At 34.8% G+C, this 24,655-nt stretch overlaps 1 protein-coding gene and 1 long non-coding RNA gene across 3 annotated transcripts in view; one reads left to right on the top strand and one right to left on the bottom strand.

Moving 5' to 3' along the window:
* Atg4a (Autophagy-related 4a) overlaps nt 1-24,655 on the top strand; it is a 254,744-nt gene that overhangs the window by 123,586 nt on the left and 106,503 nt on the right. For both annotated transcript variants that reach the window (XM_083090133.1, XM_083090134.1), the window contains exon 8: nt 19,859-20,013. In XM_083090133.1, coding sequence (XP_082946259.1) covers nt 19,859-20,013 — 155 coding nt within the window. The remainder of the gene's footprint in view (nt 1-19,858; nt 20,014-24,655) is intronic.
* On the bottom strand, nt 507-18,863 carry LOC145966211 (uncharacterized). Its single transcript, XR_014436990.1, has 3 exons — nt 18,772-18,863; nt 18,429-18,703; nt 507-886 (listed from the first exon to the last, which is right to left on the bottom strand). It is a non-coding gene; the product is annotated as an uncharacterized LOC145966211 (long non-coding RNA).

Raw genomic sequence — 24,655 nt, 5'->3', positions numbered from 1 at the left:
ATATTTCTGAAATCTTTCAGCAAGATTGTATTTGAAATGGCTGCGGATATTGAAACATTATAGAAATGTTGCACAAACGGTCGTGAAATATTTTTAATATTGTTAATAGATGTAATATTGTTAAAAGGTGTAATATTTCAAGCGAAATATGGCAGCAATGTTTTAGTAATCATAGTATATCATATGCCGAGCGAGATCTGCGAGCATCATCTATTTTATTGATATAAATAGTACAGTATAATAGCACAGTGATAGCATAACATGCCAAGTACAATGTGTACTGTCATGCTAGCACACTTGGTTATCGGAATATCCATTTCGCTCGCATTTGCTTTTTAATAGCATAAGTTGCTGGCACAGTGTAAAAATAAAAATATCGAATGCAACAAAATTCGAATAGTATCTGTTATGTAGCAACAAATATACTGTAAATATCAAATTTAGGAATTTATCATATTCGAAATCAATGGCAGAAAAACAGCAAAAATCAAGCATGATGCATGAGCTATTAGATAATAGTTTATTGCTGCCCCTTAGGGATTACAAGGCGCTTTTACAAGGAGCGTTCCCGAACCTTTAACAAATCCAAAAAGCTTATATCCCCCCCGACCTGGCCCTTGTGCGACCACTACATCCTGATTTCTCACACCCTCCCTACGTACCCTCCCCTTCCTTTCTCTCCATCCCTCACTCCCCTTTCCACTCTGCGGACCCTTCTCCCAATCTAGGCTTCCTTTCATGACTACTCCGCTTTCCATCTTCCTCTTCCTCCTCTCCTTTTCTCCTGCGCTCTGCTTTCTCTATCCTGTCTCTCTTCCTTTCTCGTCTTCGTTTCCTTCTGCTCTAATCCTTTCCTTTCCATTCCCCATCCTGTAACCGAAAGTAACTGCAAAACAAACGAAAATTAGACAAAAGCACAGCGATTATCGACTTCTCCTCTCCACTTCTTCCATTTCTTTTAACTCCCTCTCCTACCTTTTCCTACCTTTCCTCCTCTATCCCTATTCTCTCCCCCTCGCCCCTACTCGTCCCCCCCTCTTTCACCTCCTATCCTTCCCTCTCCCACTCTCTGTTCCCTACCTTCTTCCCCCTCTTTCTCCTCTCTCCCTATTCATCGCTTTCCTTCTCCGTCTCCTCTGTTTCCTCATACCACCTATTTCTTTCCATATCCCATTCCCATGCCTTTTCATCTATCCATATCCTCCTGTTTGTCGTCACCACTACCTTCCCCTTTGCCCTCTCCGTCTTGGCCCTTTCCATCAATTTCCATCTCACTCTTCTTTCTTCCATCGTTAAGTCCTCATCCACCCCCATCCCCCAATTCCTCCTTATTTCCCAGCCCCTCTCCAATAACTCTATCCTATCTTTCACCTTCCCCATCTTCACAATGAGCACCGTTCCCGCGCTCCCCTTCCTCTCCCGTACCTCACCAATCTCCACCCTTCTCCCTAGTTCCTCTCTCACAATCCCCTCCATCAACCTCTTCCTTTCCTCCGCACTGCCCCCCTCTACACTTCTCCACACTACATTCCTCCTTCTCTCTCTCCTCTTCTCCACCTCCTCCCCTCTCTCCCTTTCCTTCCTCTCTATCTCCCTTCTCTCTCTTTCCCTCCTCACTCTCTCCCTCCTCTCTTCAAACTTCCTCCATGCGTCCTCTCCTGTCGTCCTCTTGCTCTCTTCTCTTAAATCTTCTCTTTTCTCCTCTCCTCCTCCCTCCCCAGCCTTCCTCTTCTTCCTTCTTTCTTCCTCTTCCCCTTCCACCATCTTCCACCATTCTTCCTCCCTTTCTCCATCTTCCATGCTCCCTTCTCCTTCACTCTCCCTTTCCTTCTCTTCCCCCCGGTCCTCCAGCCTGCCGTCTCCATCCACTTCCTCTCTCCTCGCTTCCTTTCCTTCCTCTCCCCATCCTGTGCCTTCTCCTTTTTTTCCTCCTCTTCTACTCCTCTTCTGTCATCCTCTCCCTCACTCCACTTGCCCCTCCTCTCTCCATCACCAGCTCTCCTTCCTTCTACCGTCCTCTCTCTCACCTCCTCCTTCCTCACCTCTGCTGCTTTCCACTTCCTTGTCGTTGACTCCTCTACCTTCCTACCTTCCTTTCCTCCTCTTCTCTCTTCCTTTTCTCTCCTCTCGCCTTCCACCCTACTCTCCTCTTCTACACCTTCCCTCTCCGTCTTAACCTCAACTCCCGCGCTCTCTTGACCGACCTCCTCTCTCCTCTCCATCTCCCTTGCCAACTTCCTTAACACCACCATCTCCTCCATAACCTTCCTCAATTCTCTAATCTCCTCCACAATCCCTCCACTTTCCATCTTTCTAGCCATCGTTCTAACCTTCCTCACTGCAAACCCCGTAATCTCCGTATCTCTTTTATCGATCCACGTATCGATCTATCGACCATTCGCTTCCTTCCTCCAGCCTCTAGCGCCATCTCCACTCTCCATCTCCACCGTTCCACTCACTGCAAATCCCGTAATCTCCGTATCTTTTATCGATCCACGCATCGATCTATCGACCACTCGCTTTCTTCCTTCAGCCTCTAGCGCCATCTCCACTCTCCATCTCCGCCGTTCCACTACTCTTCCTCTTCCCGCCTCTCCCTCCTTCCGCCATTCTTCCCAACTCAGCACTTTTACTCCAACTTTTTACCTCCCAAAAAACTCTCTATCCGCTCTCTCTCCATTTCTGCCTCCATGTCCTCACAGCCCTCTGGTACACCTCCACCTTCTCCTCTATTCCTAACTCTCTTCTCTTCTCCCAACTACCTCCTTTTCCTTTTTTTTCCCGACACTCTCTTCCACACCTGTCACCTAGCCCATTCCATCATGGCCGTCTCTCATGCATGAGCTATTATTGTAACAGTAAAAATGCGGGAAAATTTCGGCATAATCTATAAATACGATAATATAGATAATATAGCATAAATGTTATCGATAAGGTCCCAATTATAATTTTCCAGTTATAAATATAATATATAATGTAACAAATTGTATCGTAATTATATATAGATAGAAGTGCATAAAAGATTGCACAGCACAGATTTTATCACCGCTTAGATACGTTACAGAAGAGGTTGTTCTGAGTAATCCTCGCAAAAAATAAACGGAGGACGGCATTTGTTTAGAAGATATAAGTTAAAGTTTAATAATTTTAACGTTTTTCTTAGACATTATAGACTGTTCTTAGGCATTAAGAACATTGTATATGCATATAAGATTTGTTTACATCCTACTGATCTATTTAACATCTTCTATAGTATATGCGTGAATGCAGTAGATTCCCCCTTACGGGGAGGTTCCACTTCTGGAAGATATAATCTAACCCAAACCTATTTCTGATTTAAACCCCGTAAGCAAAATGTTAGCAGTATGTCGGCAGACTGGTAACAGATTTAATCAAAGTATATCAGCAGACTGACATCAACTGCGTCCTCATTCAGCTTATATTCTGCTGACAGAGCCTGCTCACAGAATCTGACAGCAGATTGGTAGCAGAAATCCAGCAGGATCTGTTAACATGACTTGACGCTCGATTGGCGGCAAAAACCGAGCAGAATCTGTAAACATAATCTGATAACAAATTGTCGGCAGAAATCGAGCAGGATCTGCGCACGCAATCTGATGGCAAATTGACAGCAGAAACCGAACAAGATTTGGGCTTACTTATATTAATGTTGTATAAATGCAATAAAATTGATTATTACAGGTGCTAAATAAGAGTACATATCGGTGAGTTATCGTTTAATTACAATTTTTTCTGATATGACATAATGTATAATAATATATGTTATATCGTAATTATTTTCACATAACGAAGGACTAGTTCAATTTAATTAAATTACTAATAAAGTAAAAGTAATTTAATTTATAAAACGAGATATAATTTATTTAGAATTAAATTCTTGCTTTATGCTTCAAATAGGCAGTAAATGAATAATTTACCATTTATCCTATTGATTCCAATCAGTTTAATATTCTGAATCTCATCTGTTTGTATCAGATGTCAGAAATTAAAGTGATAGAAATAGTTACTATATTTTTGATCTTTTATTAATAATCGCGACTTTATATATATTTTTGACAGAGATTTGATTGCGAGAAAGTATATCACATAGCGGTAAACGAAGGAACTATCGAATCATGCAAACCCTGTTCTGCTTCTGCCGTCAATCTGCTATCAGATATTGTTTGCGCAAATCCTGTTCGGTTTCTACAGGCAATCTGACATCAAATTTCGCCGCACAGATCCTGTTTCATTTCTGCCATCAATCTGCCGTCAGTTACATCAGCATGCTCTATTCGGGTTCTGCCAACAATTTGATATCAAATTTCATTGCGCAGATCCTGCTCGATTTTTGTTACCACCCTCACAGCACCGAACATTGCAGTAAGATTATAGAAAGGTTACAATCTTACACATTACAATGATCAAGTTATTGGTATATACCATTAATCTTACAATATAATCTTATATTATAATATTGTCGAAAGATTAATGGAACGTTATTTCAATATTTCAATAACCTTACGCACAATCATCTTACTTTTCATTGCGTATGCTGAAAATATTGCAAAACTATATGAAATATTGCTTAATATTAATAATTGAATTTAATATGCATGTTTTTCCAAAATTATTTATTTATTAAAAAATTAAATTAAATTAAATTATAAAAATATTGACAATTATAATATATATTATAAAATTAATAAATATATTTGTCTGTATTACTTATGCTTGACAATTTCTCCTGCATAGGAATAAATCATATAAATTTTATGTTAATTGTAGAAATTTTTGTAGGATAAAAATGAGAAAGCAACAGCAGCGCAAAGTTAACGTTCATGGAGTTGATGTTTCCGAATAAAGTGCCTAAAATGATTATCTGTTACGTTAATAGTTAAAAAAATTATATTAAAAGTTATAAAAATTATGAGTTTATTATATATATATATATATATATATATATATATATATATAATAAACTCATAATTTTTATAACTTTTAATATAATTTTTTTAACAATTATTAATATTATATAATACTTTTATGTTATTGCAATTTTGATGTACTTAATATTTATGTGTACTTATATATCTTATATATATGTGTATATATATATATATATATATATATATACATATATATAAGATATATAAGTATACATAAATATTAAGTACATCAAAATTGCAATAACATAAAAGTATTACATAATAAATAAATAATATATGAGATGATAATATGATAATAAATAATATAATAATATATATATATACAAAAATACAAATAAAAGTTTATTTTTTATAATTTAAAGGATTTTTTTTACAGATTGCAAAATTCCTTATAAATCCATTCAATTTTGAACTATTCAACTATTGGCGAAAAAACAAATGAAAACTAATATAATAATGAAAACTAATCCCTAACAGCACATGATATCATTCGAATATTCTATACTCATACTGTAAATATACGCTACAGATGTAATATACTGAGAATAATCTCATAACATCTCTTGTTGTATATTATTTTTCATATATTCTCAGAATATACTTTGCATATCTCGTATTAGTATATTCTTTCTCGTATATTTTCAGGATATTCTATAATATTGCATGTGTTTCCTCATTTTGCCGCTACGCGCGCCACCAAACTCGTACTTAATTTTCGGTGAAATGGATATAAAGGACTGGTACTAACTCGGGTTCCAAAGTTTCTTCTTTTTTCTTTTTACTCAGTTTAATTTATAATAAACTGACTTAATTTAAAATTTTTCATTTGTTTAGTAGTTTAGTTGTTCTGGATTCCTTGTTGGGATTCAGAAGTACTAAAAAGATTATTTAAAATTAAAATGAGAAATAGTGTGTCCGTTTACTGCATTTATTAAAAGTATTTCTATTACATATATGAAATTATATTACAAGATATTCTCAATATTTACTATTAACCAAAATAGCCGGACATTAGGGCATTCTTAATATATACTTAGTATATCATAGTATGTATCTCGAATGTTCTGAGAATATATGCATTGTACTTTTGCGATATTCTTCGAACATTCTCAGTATCTACATGTGCTGTTAGGGATGTAATAACTAATAATGTTCAATTGATTTTTTGCCAATAGTTGAATAGGCCAATATAATTTTATTGCAAGAATAATTTATTAAAAATAATATTGGAAGGTTCCTAGCATATTGCATGAATATTAATACAACATTGCCTTACAAGATTTCTGGGATGTTAATGGAATGAATTTGGACGAACATTTTTATATTATTGGGATGTTAATGGTAGGTTTATTAATCTTCGTGGAATGTTACTATCTTACAATTTAAGATTACCGTAACCTTATTAGAATGTTGATGTGCTGTGAGGGCAATCTGCTGTCAAAATTGCGCCGCACAGATCCTGTTCAATTTCTGCCATCAATGTGCCGTCAATTATATCAACAAGTTCTGCTCGGTTTCTGTTGATAATCTGTTGTCCAGTTATGTGAACAGATTTTGTTATATTTCTGTTGACATTCTGCCGACATCACATGATATATCAGAACCTGCATCAATTCTGTAATCTTTCTGTCGACAAAAATTTGTAACAGATTACCTGACAAGATCTGCTTTAGCAGACTTGGCTATTGGGGAATCAAATTTTAGTTGTAAATCAGAAATAGATTTGAGTTAGGTTATCTTCCGGAAGTGGAGCTCCCCTTAGGGTAGGAGAACTCATTGCATCCACGTCTGTACTTTACAAGATGAAGCGAATATGAAAATCACGAGTTATGAAGCGGACTTATTCTAAAATTACACCACACTCTTCATTGTTTTTTATACCCACGTTTTTCATATTATACCGAATGACATATGAAAAGCATACGCTCACGATTTAAACGAGATCTGTGTCACATCGTGGACATTTAATGTGCCCGTGAATAATTTTCCGATCAACAAGAAAATCTATTAATTTATTTTTATCCTCAATAATGCTTAAGAATTTGTGCGGTCGCATGTTGAAAGCTGTTAGCGAACTGTGAAAAATAAGTGAAACCGATTGTTGACAACACATTTATGACCATGGAGCTATAGAAGATGTCAAATAGATCAGTACAATGTAAACAAACTTCATATACATATACAATGTTTTTAATAATAGTCTATAATGCCTAAGAGAAGCATTAAAATTGTCAAACTTTAACTTGTTATATCTTCTAAAGTAAGTATTATAGCCGTTCCTTACTTATTTTTTGCAAGGAATTACTCAATAACTTCTTCTATAACATATCCAATCCAGGTAGTAAGCACACGTCACTTTGACGTTTCAAATTGGTCATTTACTGACTATTCTTGACGTCACGAATTGACATTTTTATGACGTAAAAGTGACGGTCTAATGTCACAGATTCTTGACGTCATAACATGTATCGCATTTTGACGCCATAAAATGTACCATATTTTGACGTTTTTTTCTTAGCATAATAATGTATTTAATAGCGTTATTGGAAGCAGATTAACTGATGCGAGAGCATCATTGAACAATTATAGCCATTCTATTCTTCAGAAGAATTTTGGACCGATTAAACTGCTTTATTCGAAAAAGCTGGAAAATGCAAATTTGATAAGAAAATAGGTCATACGTTTTATACTTGTTATTATTATTTTATTTAAACGTAAATAAAAAAACTTACATCTAATATCATATAAAATTTTAACAAATAATGTCTTTCGTTGTCTGCGTTTTATAAAAATATATTTTGCCAATCAACTGTAGGAAAAAATGTATATATTTTTTGGCACTTTAATTACATTCGATTGATATAGCTAATATTTTCACAGTGTACTAATTTAATGAACAGTTGAGTGGTTAAGCAACATGAATCGTGCACAGATAAACGTATGTGTCGAGAGAAAAATTGTTAAAGTCTGATCGCGAAAGTCATGTTATATGAAAAATTTTAAAAGATTTCTTTATGAGCTCGATATACTAACTAATCACATTAATAATAATATAATCGTCAGTTCATGACTGAAATATGATGTCAAAATAATGTTATATCAAGACGTCAATATAAAGTCATGTAACAAATCAGTCATTTTGACGACATATGACCAAAAATGACCAGTTTGGAACGTCAAAATGACGTATGCTTGCTACCTGGGTGATAAAATCGGTGCTGTGTAACCTTTTATGCACTTTTATCATATTCTACGTGATATAAAGTAATTAATATAGTTAATATATAATTTATAAAATAATTAAATTTTAATAATCAGTTTAATATTTTAAACCGTATTATATATATAGAATTGTATCAGAAATTAAGCTGATAAAAATAAATATTACACATTTATAATTTTGTTAGCTATGCTTTGCAATCTTTATATTTGCTCATGATAGAAATTTAAATACGAAATAGATAATATTATAAAAAAATGCAAATGAAAAAACTATATACAGGGTGTCCCAGACCACTCGTACACCCCTTTTAAAGTGAAAATAAATGGCTTTTATTAAAAATCGCGAACAATTTTTAAGTAAATCCGGTACGCTCTATCAAATGGTGATATTTTCAACTTTTGATTCCGACCGGAAATACGCCATCCGGATCGGAAGTTGCATTTTTTTAGAGGAACATGGGGTAATTATTTACTTTAGGGGAGCAACCTCTGATGACCTTGACTTTGACATATGTTATAGTCATCCTTCTGAGTAACTTTCAGAAGGTTTTAGCCGTCGCTCGTGATTCGTTGAAAAGTTATCAACATAAGAAGTTATAAAAATGTAAATTTTATTGAGGTAAATGTATCGATGAAGGAAGCCCGCCTCGATTACTTTGACCTTGACATATGTTGTCAAGGTCACTGCCCTGAGTAACATCCAAAAGGTTTTAGCCGTCGTTCGTTGTTTATTAAAAAGTTATTAACAAAAGAATTTTACAATTTTAATGCTTTTTATCTCCGAAAATATTGATTTGAGAAAAAAATTTTAAGCAGAAAATAAAGCCGCTGAAAAACTACAAAAAAAGTTATATGCATTTTTTTCATAAACCTACTATTTTAGCTATTATATGAAAAAATAATAATTTTAAATACATTTAATACAATTTAAATTTATATAGAATTTTTAATACAATTAAAAAATATCACAAATGTATGTGTACACACACACACACTCACACACACACGCGCGCGCGCGCGCGGGCGGGGAGTGCAAGGAGGGCCGAAGGCCCCCCCTCCCACAACCATCCCGCCGGTAGGCAAGGTGGACCTCGCTTTACAACTTACAGCATATATCCATTGTGATTGAACTTTTCGCAATGCGTCCCCTACCGGCGGGGTGGCTGCGGGAGGGGGGGCCGAAGGCCCCCCTTGCACCCCACCCGCGCGCGTGCGTGCGTGCGCGCGCGCGCGCGCGCGCGTGTGTGTGTGTACACATACATTTGTGATATTTTTTAATTATATTAAATTGTATTAAATTCTATATAAATTTAAGTACATGCGTGGTCGGAGAAAGAAAAATATTCAAATTTATGTTTATATTTATATTTTATTCAGCAATATTATTATTAATAGGATAAATGTCTCTCATAATTCGAAAAAATGCTTCTTAATGAATATATGCTGCTTAAGGAATATTTCTACAGCTTAAGTCTGTATTATTGTTATGTTTACATATTTCGGACTATAAGCATACTTTGCGTGGAAAATACTTTCGAGCTGTGTTTTCATACTATAGTTCTATCTACACGGTGTCAATAAAATCTATATTCTTTTTCTAACTTCTTTTACTAATAACTTTTTAACGAACAGCGAGCGATGGCTAAAACCTTTTGGATGTTATTCAGGGCAGTTGACAGCATATGTCAAGGTCAAGGTAATCGAGGCGGGCTCCCTTCATCGACATATTTACCCTCGATTCTTATTTATATACAAGTGTTCAGTTGTTCCTTAGACATTAAAACTAAAACATGGTTTAAATAAAAAATAGGTTTGGGCTAGGTTATACCTTTCGAAAGTGTAGCCCCCCGCAGGGGTTGGAACCCACTGTATCCACGCGTATACATTTTACTTTGACTCTCGCAGAGAGTGAACTTTGCTTCACCTTGCAAAGTACACGCGAGGTGTCCATCCATTATTGTATGGTTTCACATGGGTTTGTAACTTTCCATGCGAAGCGAGGTCCATCCCACACCACCCCTGAGTCAGCACGAGACGAGGTCTATTATTGTATGGTTCCACATAGGTTTGCAACTCTCCATGCGAAACGAGGTCTATCACATATCACCGCTGAGTCAGCTCGAAACAAGGTCTATGTGGTTCTATTGTGTGGTTCCATATGAGTTTGCAATTTTCCATGCGAAGCGAGGACCCATAGACCTCTTTTCGCGCTGATTCAGGGGTAGTGTGGGGTGGACCTCGCTTCGCATGGAAAGTTGCAAACCTATGTGAAACCATACAATAATAGACCTCATTACGCGCTGACTCAGGGGTGTGGGATGGACCTCGCTTCGCATGGAAAGTTACAAACCCATGTGAAACCATACAATAATAGACCTCGTTTCGCACTGACTCAGGGGTGGTGTGGGGTGGACCTCGCGTGTACTTTGCAAGGTGAAGCAAAGTTCACTTTCTGTGAAAGTCAAGGTAAAATGTATACTTTCAATGTGAAATATGAACATCTATATGTACACAACATCAAAAAATATGTTTTATTTGTTAAAGATTGAACTCACAAGAATAAGTAATAGCAATCGTTCACAATGATGTCTAAGGAACAACTGAACACTTGTATATGAATAAGAATCGAGAATACTACAATTCATGTTTATATAGGTTATATATACTATAGTTCTATCTACACGGTGTCAATAAAATTTACATTCCATTTATAACTTCTTATGTTGATAACTTTTCAACAAATCACGAGCGACGGCTAAAACCTTCTGAAGGTTACTCAGAAGGGTGACCACTATATAATAATAATGTCAAGGTCAAGGTCATCAGAGGTTGCTCCCCTAAAGTGAATAATTATCCCACTCAAATATCTCAGAAACACTGCGTTAAATCGAAAAATGTTTCAGACATAAGTTGTATGGCTTGAAGGGAGACATAATATAGTACTGTTGGTTTGATCTTGGGTGACGTTGTCAAGGTCAGGGCAAGGTCACTTTGAATTTTTTAAACAGAACCCCCTATTTTTTATTATATATTCTTGTAGCTTACCTCGAGAGCTTTTCAAAATACTATAATGAAGTATTTTTTCATTAAGTACTTTTCGAATTATGAGGCTTGAAATAATTTTTTAATTTTACATAAACCGTAAAATATCTTGTAAAATATTTATTTTTCGATTATCTTACCTTAATACTTTTATGCACAAAATAATGTGAGAAATCGATTGGTGTAAAGAAAACACATAATTGTTTCGGAGAAAAAATATGTAATTTGCAATTAACAATTACATATTTTTTCTCAAAAATGACTATCTTTTTTCGGCTGTTCTTCCGCATGTGACCCATCGATTTGAGCATCGTCCTTGTAGGAATTTAAAAAGTGATCAAAAACAAACAGAAAAAAATAATTTTGGCCACGGCAAGTGTCGTGTTAATTTTTTTTCATATGTATTAAAATTTCAATATGTATAAAAGATCAGACCTCATCGATTTTATTGTTACTTAAATATGTTGTAGAGGAGGGTTTTCTGAGTAATTCTATGCAAGAAATAAGTGGGGAATGGTATTGGTTTAGAAGATACAATAAATTGAAGTTTTTATATATTTTACAAAAGATACTTATACAGGGTGTTAGAAAAGTCTGGAAACAGTCAAATATCTCGATAAGGAAGAGTTTTACTAGAAAGTGTTTCAGACAAAAGTATGGCTTCGAGGGGTACATAACATGGTACCATTGGTTTGACCTTGAAGAGTTATTTGAAGATCACATGAAGGTCACCTTCAATTTCTTAAATGGAACACTATATTTTTTATTGCATATTTTTGTAGCTTATCTTGAGGGCTTTCCAAAACACTATAATTAAGTTAGTTTTCATTAAGTACTTTCCGAGTTATGAGGTTTGAAGTCATTTCTTAATTTTGCATAAACCATAAAATATCTTGTAAAATATTCTTTTTTCGATCATCTTACCTTAATACTTTTATGTACAAAAGAATGAGAGGAATCAATTGGTGTAAAGAAAACACATAATTGTTTCGAAAAAAAAAATGTAATTTGCAATTAACAATTACATATTTTTTCTTCGAAACAACTATGTGTTTTCTTTACACCAATCGATTCCTCTCATTATTTTGTGCATAAAAGTATTGTTACGCGCGCGCCCGAGTCGTTACGGCCCTGCCGTTGTCCGGATCCCGTTGACAAGAAGAATGTTGATAAACAACGATTGTCAGCTGAGTCGTTTCCCAGTTGTCAAGCTGCGCGGACGCGTTTTACATTCGAGCTGATCCGTTTTGTTATAATTCCGTTATAGGCTGTGTTCTGTGTTGTAGTGTTGCTTATTAAAGTTCTTGTGTTCTTTTATAAATACGAGTTCTTATTTGCGTGTGCGCGAGCGAGTACGCGGGTGCCGATCCTTGTGTCGCGCGCGATCGATAGATATCGTTCCGCGGACGCAACATTTTGAGGGCTCGTCCGGAATAAACGGACACGCAGTGATTTTGTGCGATGGCAACGACAGCTGCGAAGAGGAGGAGGCGCGAGCAATCCGAGCCGCCGTCGGAATCGAGAGCGACGGAATCGGCGGCATCGGAATCGGCAGCGACGGAGTCGACGGCTTTACAGACCATGTTGCTCGAGATGCGGCGAATGCGCGAGGAGCAGGCATGACGAGAAGAGGAAATCGCCGCAATGCTTCGCCGGCATGATGAGCTGCAGCTTTTGCGGGGGAGCCGGTCTCAGTCTTCACAACAGCTAAGTCGCTCCAATATTTAAAAATGCGGCTAAATCGCACGTGGTCAAATCCGCACGCGTAATTTGTTTTTTAAAAAAAGTTATGTTGAAAAATGTTTCCTTTAAAAAAAAATTCTTTTAAAAAGAATGTTGTCTTTTCCGAAAGGGGAGGGAGAATTTATTTTAGATACGGACGCCTCAAATATTGGAATTGGCGCAGTCCTGTCACAAAAGCAGGAAGGGGAAGAAAGAGTCATTGCATATTTCAGTCGTGTACTTAATAAGGCTGAGAGAAATTATTGCGTTACTCGTCGGGAGCTCTTGGCGATAATCGATTCTATTAAATTTTTCCGACATTATCTTTTGGGGCGGAAGTTTTTGACCCGTACGGATCACGTTTCTCTTAGGTGGTTAATGTCTTTTAGAGATTTAGAAGGTCAATTGGCACGATGGCTGGAGAGGCTACAAGAATGTGAATTCGAGATCATACATCGCAAACGATTGGTTCATAAGAATGCCGATGGTTTGTCCAGACGGCAGTGCGAATTACTTGGTTGTGAATATTGCGCTAAGGTGGAAAAGAAAAATATGGTGAGATCAGGAAAATCAGTTGCACGTATTATTCTGGTAGGGGAGACTCTTCAGGAATGGTAGAAGGAACAGAAAGAAGACCCTAGCATCTCCTTAATTTATCGTGGCAAAGAAACGGGAGTGCGCCCATCACATTCAGAAATACCCACTGGAGATGTATCCGCTCGGATTTATTGGTCTTATTGGGATGCCCTGAGTTTAAAAGATGGAGTTCTTTATAGGAAATGGGAAGCGCCGAGTCTTAAGCATCTTTCAACTTATTGTTCCTCGAAACCGTATTAACCAAATTTTGGAGGAGGCGCATGATTCTCCTTCTGGAGGGCATTTTGGAATCAATGAAACTCTGGAAAAAATCCGTAAGCGGTTTTATTGGGCCACGTGTAAACAGGATGTGCAGCAATGGTGCAAAACCTGTAAAATTTGTGTATCCAAAAAAGGTTGGGGAAAGGGAAGTCGCCCTTACAAATCTATAACGTTGGGGCCCCATTCGAGAGGTTACAAGTGGATATCCTCGGCCCTCTTCCAACTATTACTTCCAGGAATAGATACCTTCTTGTCGTCGTTGACTGTTTCACCAAATGGGTGGAAGCTTTTCCTTTGAGGAATATTAAGGCAAAAACGGTGGCGGAAGTTTTCGTTAATCAAGTTATCTCTAGACATGGAGTCCCCTTGGGAGTTCATACGGATCAAGGAAAAAATTTCGAGTCCAAATTATTTGCGGAGCTGATGAATCTACTCGGTATTAGGAAGACGAGAACAACTGCTTTACATCCTCAGTCGGATGGACAGGTTGAGCGACAGCATCAAACCATTATTAATTATTTGGCGAAGTATATTTCTGAGAGTCAGAAAGATTGGGATCGTTGGATTCCCATGTTCTTATTAGCCTATAGATCCTCTAAACACGAGATTACTGGTGTGACTCCTGCAGAACTGTGCTTTGCCCGAGATCTTAAACTGCCTCTGGATCTTTTATTAGGAAGTCCCCCAGAAAATAGATCTCAGTCGGTCGGAGGTTTTGTTAGAAATTTGAAGGAGAAACTAGAGAGGATCCATTTCAATGTTAGAGAGCAAATGAAAATAAAATCTTCGCGAATAAAGTCCTGGTACGATCGGAAAGCCAGGCAAACACTTTTTCAGTTTTTCAGGAAGGGGAGAAAGTATGGTTTTATAATCCTCGAAGAATGAAGGGAAAAGCCCCTAAATTGCAGAGCAATTGGGAAGGTCTTTTCTTGATAGTGAGGAAGTTAAATGACGTAGTTTATTGCATTCAAAGATCTCCAAGACACAAGAAGAAAATTGTGCACGCGGATAGATTAGCTTCTTTTTCCGAAAGATGTTAAATAGTCCTTGTTAGTTAGAGCTAGTTGAATAGTCCGGAGCCCGGTAGTTTAAGGAATTGAGTTTAAATTGCTTTGTTTTCTGCGCAAAATTATTTTATTCTTTAGGAAAGTTTGCGGAAGCTGACTGAACCAAAACACCTACGAAACTAGTGAAACGCTGAGCCTGAAGACTGCCTCGCCCACGGTTTTTGAGCCGTGGTTTTCCCGTGGGCCGGAGGGCGAATGCCGAGGCAGGGACTTGGGGAGTCCTTTTAGGACGTTGGGTCCACGGTGGATACCCCCCTCTTGTCCGAAGAAAGGCACGGGAAGTTAAGGACAGGAAAAAAGACTTGCGCCGAGCACGAGGAAGATGACTGGAATGGGAGGCTGCCCTGGAGTCGATTCTTGAGGGTCTGGCCAACTCTCTGGAAGGAATCGATTGGGAGTCTGCCCAGTGGATTGGGGCCTGGTCGAAGCGATGCTCGGTAACCTGGAGTAACAGCTCTGGGAGAGCAGGATATCGTTCGGGGTTCCTGGAAGTCCGCGAAGATTAGTCATCGAGCCACTTGCTGATTGTCGGGACGACAATCTTGAAGAGGAGGGGCAGTGTTACGCGCGCGCCCGAGTCGTTACGGCCTTGCCGTTGTCCGGATCCCATTGACAAGAAGAATGTTGATAAACAACGATTGTCAGCTGAGTCGTTTCCCAGCTGTCAAGCTGCGCGGACGCATTTTACATTCGAGCCGATCCGTTGTGTTATTATTCCGTTATAGACTGTGCTCTGTGTTGTAGTGTTGCTTATTAAAGTTCTTGTGTTCTTTTATAAATACGAGTTCTTATTTGCGTGTGCGCGAGCGAGTACGCGGGTGCCGATCCTTGTGTCGCGCGCGATCGATAGATATCGTTCCGCAGACGCAACAGTATTAAGGTAAGATAATCGAAAAATGAATATCTTGCTAGATATTTTATGGTTTATGCAAAATTAAGAAATGATTTCAAGCCTTATAACTCGGAAAGTACTTAATGAAAACTAACTTAATTATAGTGTTTTAAGCCCTCAAGATAAGCTACAAAAATATGCAATAAAAAATATAGTGTTCCATTTTAAGAAATTGAAGGTGACCTTCATGTGACCTTCAAATAACTCTTCAAGCTCAAACCAATGGTACCTTGTTATGTCCCTCTCGAAGCCATACAACGTTTGTCTGAAACACTTTCTAGTAAAACTCTTCCTTATCGAGATATTTGACCGTTTCCAGACTTCTCTAACACCCTGTATAAATGTCAGAAACGTATGTGTATGCACACACACACACACACACACACACACACACACACACACACACACACACACACACACACACACACACGCACGCACGCACGCACGCACGCACGCACGCACGCACGCACGCACGCACGCACGCACGCACACACACACACACCATAAAATATCTAGTAAAATATTCATTTTTCGATTATCTTACCTTAATACTTTTATGTACAAAATAATGAGAGGAATCAATTGGTGTAAAGAAAACACAAAATTGTTTCGAAAAAAAAATGTAATTTGCAATTAACAATTACATTTTTTTTCTTAAAAATAACTATGTGTTTTCTTTACACCAATCGATTCCTCTCATTATTTTGTACATAAAAGTATTAAGGTAAGATAATCGAAAAATGAATATTTTACTAGATATTTTATGGTTTATGTAAAATTAAGAAATTATTTCAAGCCTTATAACTCGAAAAGTATTTGATGAAAAAATACTTTATTATAGTGTTTTGGAAAGCTCTCGACATAAGCTATAAGAATATGCAATAAAAAATAGGTGGTTCCATTTAAGAAATTAAAGGTGTCCTTGACCTCACCTTAACGATGCCATCCAAGGTCAAACCAATGACACCATCTTATGTTCCCCTCAAAACCATACAATTTTTGTTGAAAACGTTTTTCTCTAAAATGCTTAGTTTTTGAAAGAAAAGGGGTGGTCTAGGACACCCTGTATATATATATATATATATATATATATATATATATATATATATACAGGGTGATTCTGAACAAACGTTTGTCTTTAAAATATCAAATTCTTGAATGAATTCTAAGACGATTTTTCCTCTTGCAAAATTTTGCCTGGAGCTTAGTTTTTAAACTATAAAGGAAAATAGTTAACTAATTACGGAACGAGTACGAGAGGTAGGCAGGGACGGCGCGATATAGGCGATTACGTGGGGCGCTCGCCGTGATCAGCTGATTGTTATACGTGATGAGTGTAGCAAACAGTCTTCATTCAAGAATTTAATATTTTAAAGACAAAGGTTTGTTCAGAATCACCCTGTATATATAAAATCAAGATGTTGCTGTGGTTCTGTTATTTCATGACAACATGTGTTTCTGTTGTGTTTTACTGTTACTTTTTGAGACAGCAGCGTTCAATTTTTGCCGCATTTCTGCTATTGCGTTCTTGCAGATAAATTTGATTTTTAATGATATTCTGCCGATATAACATGATGGTATGTAATATTGTTAATATGTACTATTTTTTATGCAATAAACTTTTGCTTAAATTTGGATTAGTTTTTACTGTATTTCTGCCAGAACCAATTACCCAGTGAGAAACGATACATCGGATCATCATCGATTCGATATCGAAATCTCGATATCAATATAAAATCGATCCTCACATCAATTTCGATATGCAGGTGGTCACAGTTTCGAGCATTCATCGACATCAAAATCCTTGAAAAATCGATATGTTTCGTATGACAGAGAGCGCTTTTATAGCGCTTTTTGATGCCATAAAGAGGGTTTACAAACGGAGGGAATTCCATTCTGACTTCTTCGTAAGAGTTATTTGACACTCTACTTACATTTATAAGAGAAAATGATTAGTTGAAAAGATGTCGAATTGATATCGATTCGACATCTTTTCAATTAATCATTTTCTCTTTTTACTTAAATATAAGTAGAGTGTCAAATAACTCTTACGAAGAGGTCGGAATGGAATTCCCTCCGTTTGTAAACCCTCATCTTTATGGTATCAAAAAGCGCTATAAAATAAAAAATTACATAAGAAATTAAATTTCAAAATTTTTATTTATATGAATAATATATCCTAAAAAATATGGAATCTTAAATGCAATTATAAGGTAGATTTATAATGTAAAATAAAATATGCTTATAATGCAACAAATCAAAAAGTAAAGTAGAAAAATAAAAACTGGCACTAACTAACAATGTGAAACGTTCAGTAGAAAGTTGAAACCTTAAAACTTAAAATTTAAAAAAATTAATAAGTAAATAAAAATAAATAATAATTTTTTTATTTAATCTAAATATGATATAAAAATCAGAATTTAAAATGTAAAAAATTAATGACAAAATTTAAAAATAATAATATTTAATATATAAAATAAATATTTTTATTATAAAAAAAATATTAAAATAATTTATAAAATAAATAAAAAATTAAGTAAAATAAAATTTTAAAAATTTAATTTATAAGAAATGAAATATGTAAATTATAAAAAAAATTAAAAGGTCATTAAACTCGGGCTGATTCAATAAATAATGTATATGAATAATGACTGTGCTTTTGAAAAAGATACTTACAGGCCTATCGTCCTCTGCCATCGTGTCAAATCCACGTCGTGTCAATCCACTAATTCAAAAAATACATTGAATTTTCTAAAGCTCGGTAGCGTCACTCTTCGTTTTATTGCAAACGGTTAGAAACAGGTCTCAACTAGTCCTCGCGAGTGCTACAGGCAGGGAGACTATAGAACCTAGTCTTCCTGGCGACAGGACAGGAGACGAAAATAAATAGTGATTGGTGCGGCGCGTTGACGCTTGACGCCCATGATTGGCACGTGATTGGAAGGTGCGGACTACGATTATTAGCGGGCAATTCAAATGCACTTATTAAAAAAAAAGACACGAAGTTGGCTATAATTACTTTTTTATATCATCGTATAATTGTACAACACTCATAGAGCTTATTAAGGGCGTGTTCCAAAATTCACTGCCAGCGCTGAAAATCTATAGTTCACGTTACGTATATTATATATTTTCAGCGCTGGCAGTGAATTTTGGAACATAGGCTAAGTAGAAGAGAATCCCGCAAAGAGGTTATAACTCGTTGCACAGATTAATTCAAAATTTATAAACATCTGAGAGCATTATAATATAATTCCATGTATAGACGAACTTTTGTAATATGTATTAGGCCGCATACTTAGTTAATGTAATTTAAAACACAGTAATTTTCAGTTTTTTTCGATTCAGGAAACAATTTAGTTGTTGTCATCTCATAAGTCGAATCGATATCGAATTAATATCGAATCGTTGATGATAGACAAACGTGGAAAACATTGAAAATCTTGAAAGAAAGTATTATATTATATTGCTACTGCTACCAACAGATATTGTTTGCGAAGTTATCATAACATCGAAATAATCTCGAAATGTTTGAAATTATCGATGTTCAACGACTTCACAGAACCGCATCGATGAGATCTGATAGAATCGATATCGAATCGATGATCCGATGTATCATTTCTCACTGGGTAAGATGATAGATCATGCGCGACTACTATCGAAATTCTTTCAGTATAACATGTAATGCATAATTTGCAATATATGAACTTGACAGATTTGACTATTTGAAATATAACGTAAAAACTTTGAAAACTTATTCAGGAAAATTTTAAAAGGGGCTTAATCATATTATTTTGAAAACATTTTTTCGACATTAGCTATAATAATCCAGAATAAAAAATGTGTCCTACAAAAAACTTACAGTGGTTTTCTTATATAACCTCGACATAGTCAAAATAAATGCTGCATCTTATTTTCCTTTTTAAACTGAACAACTCTTGTTTAAAAGAAATTTTATGTACTTTTTTAGATATTTGGATATCTCAACTTTAATAAATCACCTTAATATACATATATTTATAGAATTTAAATACATTTTTTTTTAAATTTTATATAAATATAAAATTACGCATGACTTAATAAATGCATAAAATCAATATTTTTAGGGGATGAAGTGATTTATTTGGATCCTCATACTACACAGAAATCAGGTAGTATTGAAGACAAGATGAATGAAGAAGAAGTTGAAATGGATACTACATATCACTGCAAATCAGCTAGTCGCATTCCTATTACAGGCATGGATCCTTCTGTGGCGCTCGTTAGTATAATCTATTTTTATTTTTATCTTCCATTAAAATTGATCAAAAATATATTTAAAACTATGGATATTAATATAGTACAAAATCATCAATAAACCAGAAAATATCTACACAAAGTATTATTGCAAAAGATTTGAACGATGAAGGAAGACATGGCGCATTGTGATTAAACTCAATCGTGCACTTTGGAGATATCGATTTTACGCCGTTTTTAGTGTATAGATAGAGACAAGAATTTAGGAATTTATTAGTACATATATGAAAATGTATTACTCATTCGCCATAGGTTTGTTCTTTTTAGATAAATTGGCTGAACTAGTTTAGAAAGTGTACGCTGAAACGTTCTTTTTAGCAGAAGTGATGTCAGATGCTGTTCTTTTTAGCAGTGTAATGTTGTTTAGTGCAACACAGTTCATTGCATTGCCTGCCCTAGGTCTTAAGGTAGTGCAGTTCGATATGGCGATGTATTTAAACACAAATAACAGTTTAACCTCTAATTAATAACGCATTAGTTGCGAAAAAGAAAACATTTAACATGTAAATAACATTAATCATCATGTAAATAATATTAATATATAGATAAAAACAATTATTAATTAATAGGAAAATTTAAAAAATAAATTTTTAATTATAATTAATAAATTTAAAATTAATTTTTCTATAAATTTGTAATAAAATAAATTTTATTACAAATAAATCTTTCTTCATCGGATAATTTTGCTATTGACAGATTATTTATGTTTCTCATTTTGATGTCCATGTTAGTACTGCACTGAAACATTCTTTTTATTACTTTATACTCGTGCATTGGCAGAATATTCTGTGAACTTGCTAGGTCTAGTGCGGTTCCAGTTCAGCTAAAAAGAACAAATCTTTTATTTAGCAAAAATAGTAAACAATTAAATTTAAGGGCAAACTTACAAATAACATACAAAGTGGACAATTTAATATCTTTATTTAATATTTTTTCCAATTCTATTTACAAAAAAATATGTCGCAAAAAGTTGTTTAATCTTAAGGGGGCACAAGATAGTAATATCAATTTAATTATTATCCCGTTAGCAAAATGTTAGGAGTATATTGGCAGACTGGCAGCAGATATGATCAAAACATGTCAGACTGATATAAACTGCATCCGCATTCAGTTTATGTTCTGCTGATAAAGTCTGTTGACATAATTAGACAGCAGATTGGCGGCAGAAATCGAGCAGAATTTGTTGACATAACTTACCGCCAGATTGGTAGCAAAAATCGAGCAGAGTCTGTCGATAAAATCTGCCTGCAAATTGGCAAAAGGAATCGAGTAGGACCTACAGCTCCTGATCATTTAGAATAGTAACATATGTAATAAATAATTATTTATGAAAACTTTTAATTGGTTCAATGTCAGTAGATACACTTATATTAATATTATATAAGTGCAATAAAATTGAATATTACAAATATATAAGTATTATCGATGAATTATCAATTAATTATAATTTTTTTCAAATAAATATGACATATAATGTAACATATGTTATATTTCACATAAGAAAAACGACTAAAGTTCAATTTAATTAAATTAATAATAAAGTAAATGGTGAAAATAATTAGATTTAATTTATAAAACTCAAGATATAATTTATTTAGAAGGTTATTTAGAGAATTAAAATCTTGCTTTATACATGTGTTTCAAATAAGCAATAAACGAGGTAATTTTCCATTTATCCAGTTGATTCTAATCAGCTTAATATTCTGAATCTCATGTTATATTTGTATCAGTCATTAGAAATTAAAATGATAAAAATAGTTATTATACTTTTAATCTATTATTAGTTGCCGTAACTTGCAGATTTTATATCTGTTTCTGATATAAATTTGATTGCGAAAAAGTACATCATACATTGCAGTAAGTAAAAAACTGTCAAATCAAATATATGTAGAGTTTGTTGCCAATTTGTCATCAGAGCACACCCGCAAACTCTATTCGATTTTTGTCAATTTGATATCAAATTGCATTGTGCAGGTCCTACTTGATTCCTGCCGCAAATCTGACAGCAAACTACATTGCGCAGATCCTGTTCGATTTCTGTTTAGAATCTGCTATGATAATTCTGTGCAAATCTTGCTCAGTTTCTGCTACTGACTTGCCATCGAATTATGTCAGCAGGTTTTGTAATGTTTCTGTTAGCATTCTGTTAATTATCTGATATAACAGCATATAATCTGCAGCTTTTGACATCAATTTGTAGACATTTGATAAAAATTTGTTAGAACAGATTTGACTGATTGGGTAGATCATTTTCTATTTTTACGAAAGTGCGTCTCTAAGGAGATCTTATACAGGGTGTTCGGAAATTCAACCGACAAATTTTCAGAGATTGTCGGGGGCACCATAAGAATCATTTTTTGCAAATGAACCTGGGGTCGGAAACGTGTCATTACATCGCTATGGCATACGGAGTGTTCGAAAGAGTCGGAACCTCGAAATATCACAAAAAATAGAAGTTTTACAAAAAATTGTTTCAAACAAAAGTTGTAGGGTGTAAAAAGATCTATTTACTGGCGCCATGTGTTTGACCTTGGATGGCGTCGCCAAGGTCACGACAAGGCCACCTTGAATTTTTGAAATGGAACCCTCCACTTTTTACTGCATATTCTTGTAGCCCTTCTCGAGGCCTTTTCAAAGCACTAATTTTACCAACTTTAAGTAAGCCGTTTCGAAGTTATTGAAGTTATAAAGTTTTTCCTGATAAGTCGACGTAATACTGGCTCTTACTCTTCGTGCCATGGTGTTTAAAATTCCGTTTCTTTCTGCTGGAAACATTATATGATCTCTTAAATTTTCGAGATCATTGTCGCTGTATATTCCACTTGCTGCCAATGATCCAGGATCATTATAATGCCATGTTGGTTTAGTCATCGATGTCATAGTCAATGGAGGTATACTCATTTCTGGAATTGGTGCAATTTTATACCATCCATCATGTAAAAAGTATATTGACGGAATTACTCTGTTACAGGTAATTTGTGTTTCTGTTTTAAAAAGAATATGAGTGCGTGGTGCCAAGAAGTATGTTTCGCTTTCTCTTAATACTGGTAATTGTTGATAGCATTCTTTTTCATGTCGAATTTTGACTTCCACTGGAGTACATTTTATAATATGTACAACTACTCCAGATATTACGGCCATATATCCAGGTCCTTTCATAATCTGATATGCAAATTCGTCTGGAGAATGTATTGCTAAACTTAAAGCATTTTTCATTATTTGTCGTTCCATATTACATCTTTGTTTTAATACATCTCTGTATAAGTAATTCATCTGTGTTCGTATGTGTTTTTCTACGTAAACAAATTTAGAGTTGACATAGGGAAAGATATCTAAATTTTCCATTGGCAATTCTCGTTTAGAAATAAAAGTTCTTCCTTCTTTAGTTTCAAAAATTAAAAGTTTAGGATGCTCTGTTTTAATTAATGTATATCCGTAAAGATGCTCTTCTCCTATTTTTGTTAGTGCAAAGGTTACATCTTTCGTTGAAAGTGAATATATAATTTGTGTTTGTTCATTTACATTGTTTATCATTTTGTTCGTATATTACGTTCGTATAACACGTCATAGTGATTAAATTTACAATAATCATTTGGTAAACTTTCCCAATAAGTATATTTTCCTTCAATATCTATACATTGAATATCAGAATATTTACAAATTGTTCCTGAATTTAAATGAATTTGATTATTTTCTAAATTAAGTGGTGCGTGATAATTATATAAACTAATTGTTATTATTCCTTGTACAACTACATTTTGCCATGTTCCATAAGGATCTGAATATTGTGCTCTTGAGCATTGTCCATCTATTGTTAATGATCCAGCGAAAATAATTGGTCGAGATGTTGTATAATTTACTTTAAGTCCATGAATTATATTTTTAACATCAACAAAGAATGTTTTAGTTTGATGCATATTTTTACATTGATCTAAAGTTGTATCTATGATATATTCCGCTTGTGCATTTAATACTGTTGATATATGCGAATGCATTCCGCAATAATAAATTGTTCTCGCAATGGAAATTTTACATTGAATTATATTAATTGATTCAAATTTAGATAATTGTAATAATTGAATATAAGTTTTTTGAACTTGTGGTTCTATTAATGGAACGTTACATTCTTCTACTTCAAATAAAGACATCGTTGTTGTATTTAGGTTAGATGTTCCGCAATCAAAGCCGATGATTCCATTTGTTCCTTGTATCAGAAGACTCTAGTTTAATATGAAGTAGATTACGGTTTTCATCTCTATGATTAAATATAAATCATAATTAATTCTCTTACTATATACTTCTTATTTCTACCTTAATTATAATTTTCATAAAAGATTGAATATGCTGCGCGGTACAAATCCAATCTTTTATTTCTTCATTTCTTTAATTTTTGGTACTTTATTTGGATGTACGATTCGTGATTTTCCTTTATAAAACATTTCAATATTTCCATTGAGCAAAATATCCGTTATGATATGTGGCCCAGAATATTGATCTCCTAATTTACCTTTTTTCGGTTCACACAAAAGGAAAACTTCATCATTTATTTGAAATTCTTGAGGATTAATTTTTTGGTCATAATAATATTTCGATTTAATTTTTGATGC

This window comes from Camponotus vicinus, unplaced genomic scaffold (assembly GCF_025532165.1).
Source record: "Camponotus vicinus isolate PSW18456_S1 unplaced genomic scaffold, iyCamVici1.0 SCAF_2, whole genome shotgun sequence".
NCBI classification, from domain to species: Eukaryota; Metazoa; Arthropoda; class Insecta; order Hymenoptera; family Formicidae; genus Camponotus; species Camponotus vicinus.
The sequence above is the reverse complement of the archived record's forward strand: the minus strand, read 5'-3'. Positions and strand labels throughout refer to the sequence as shown.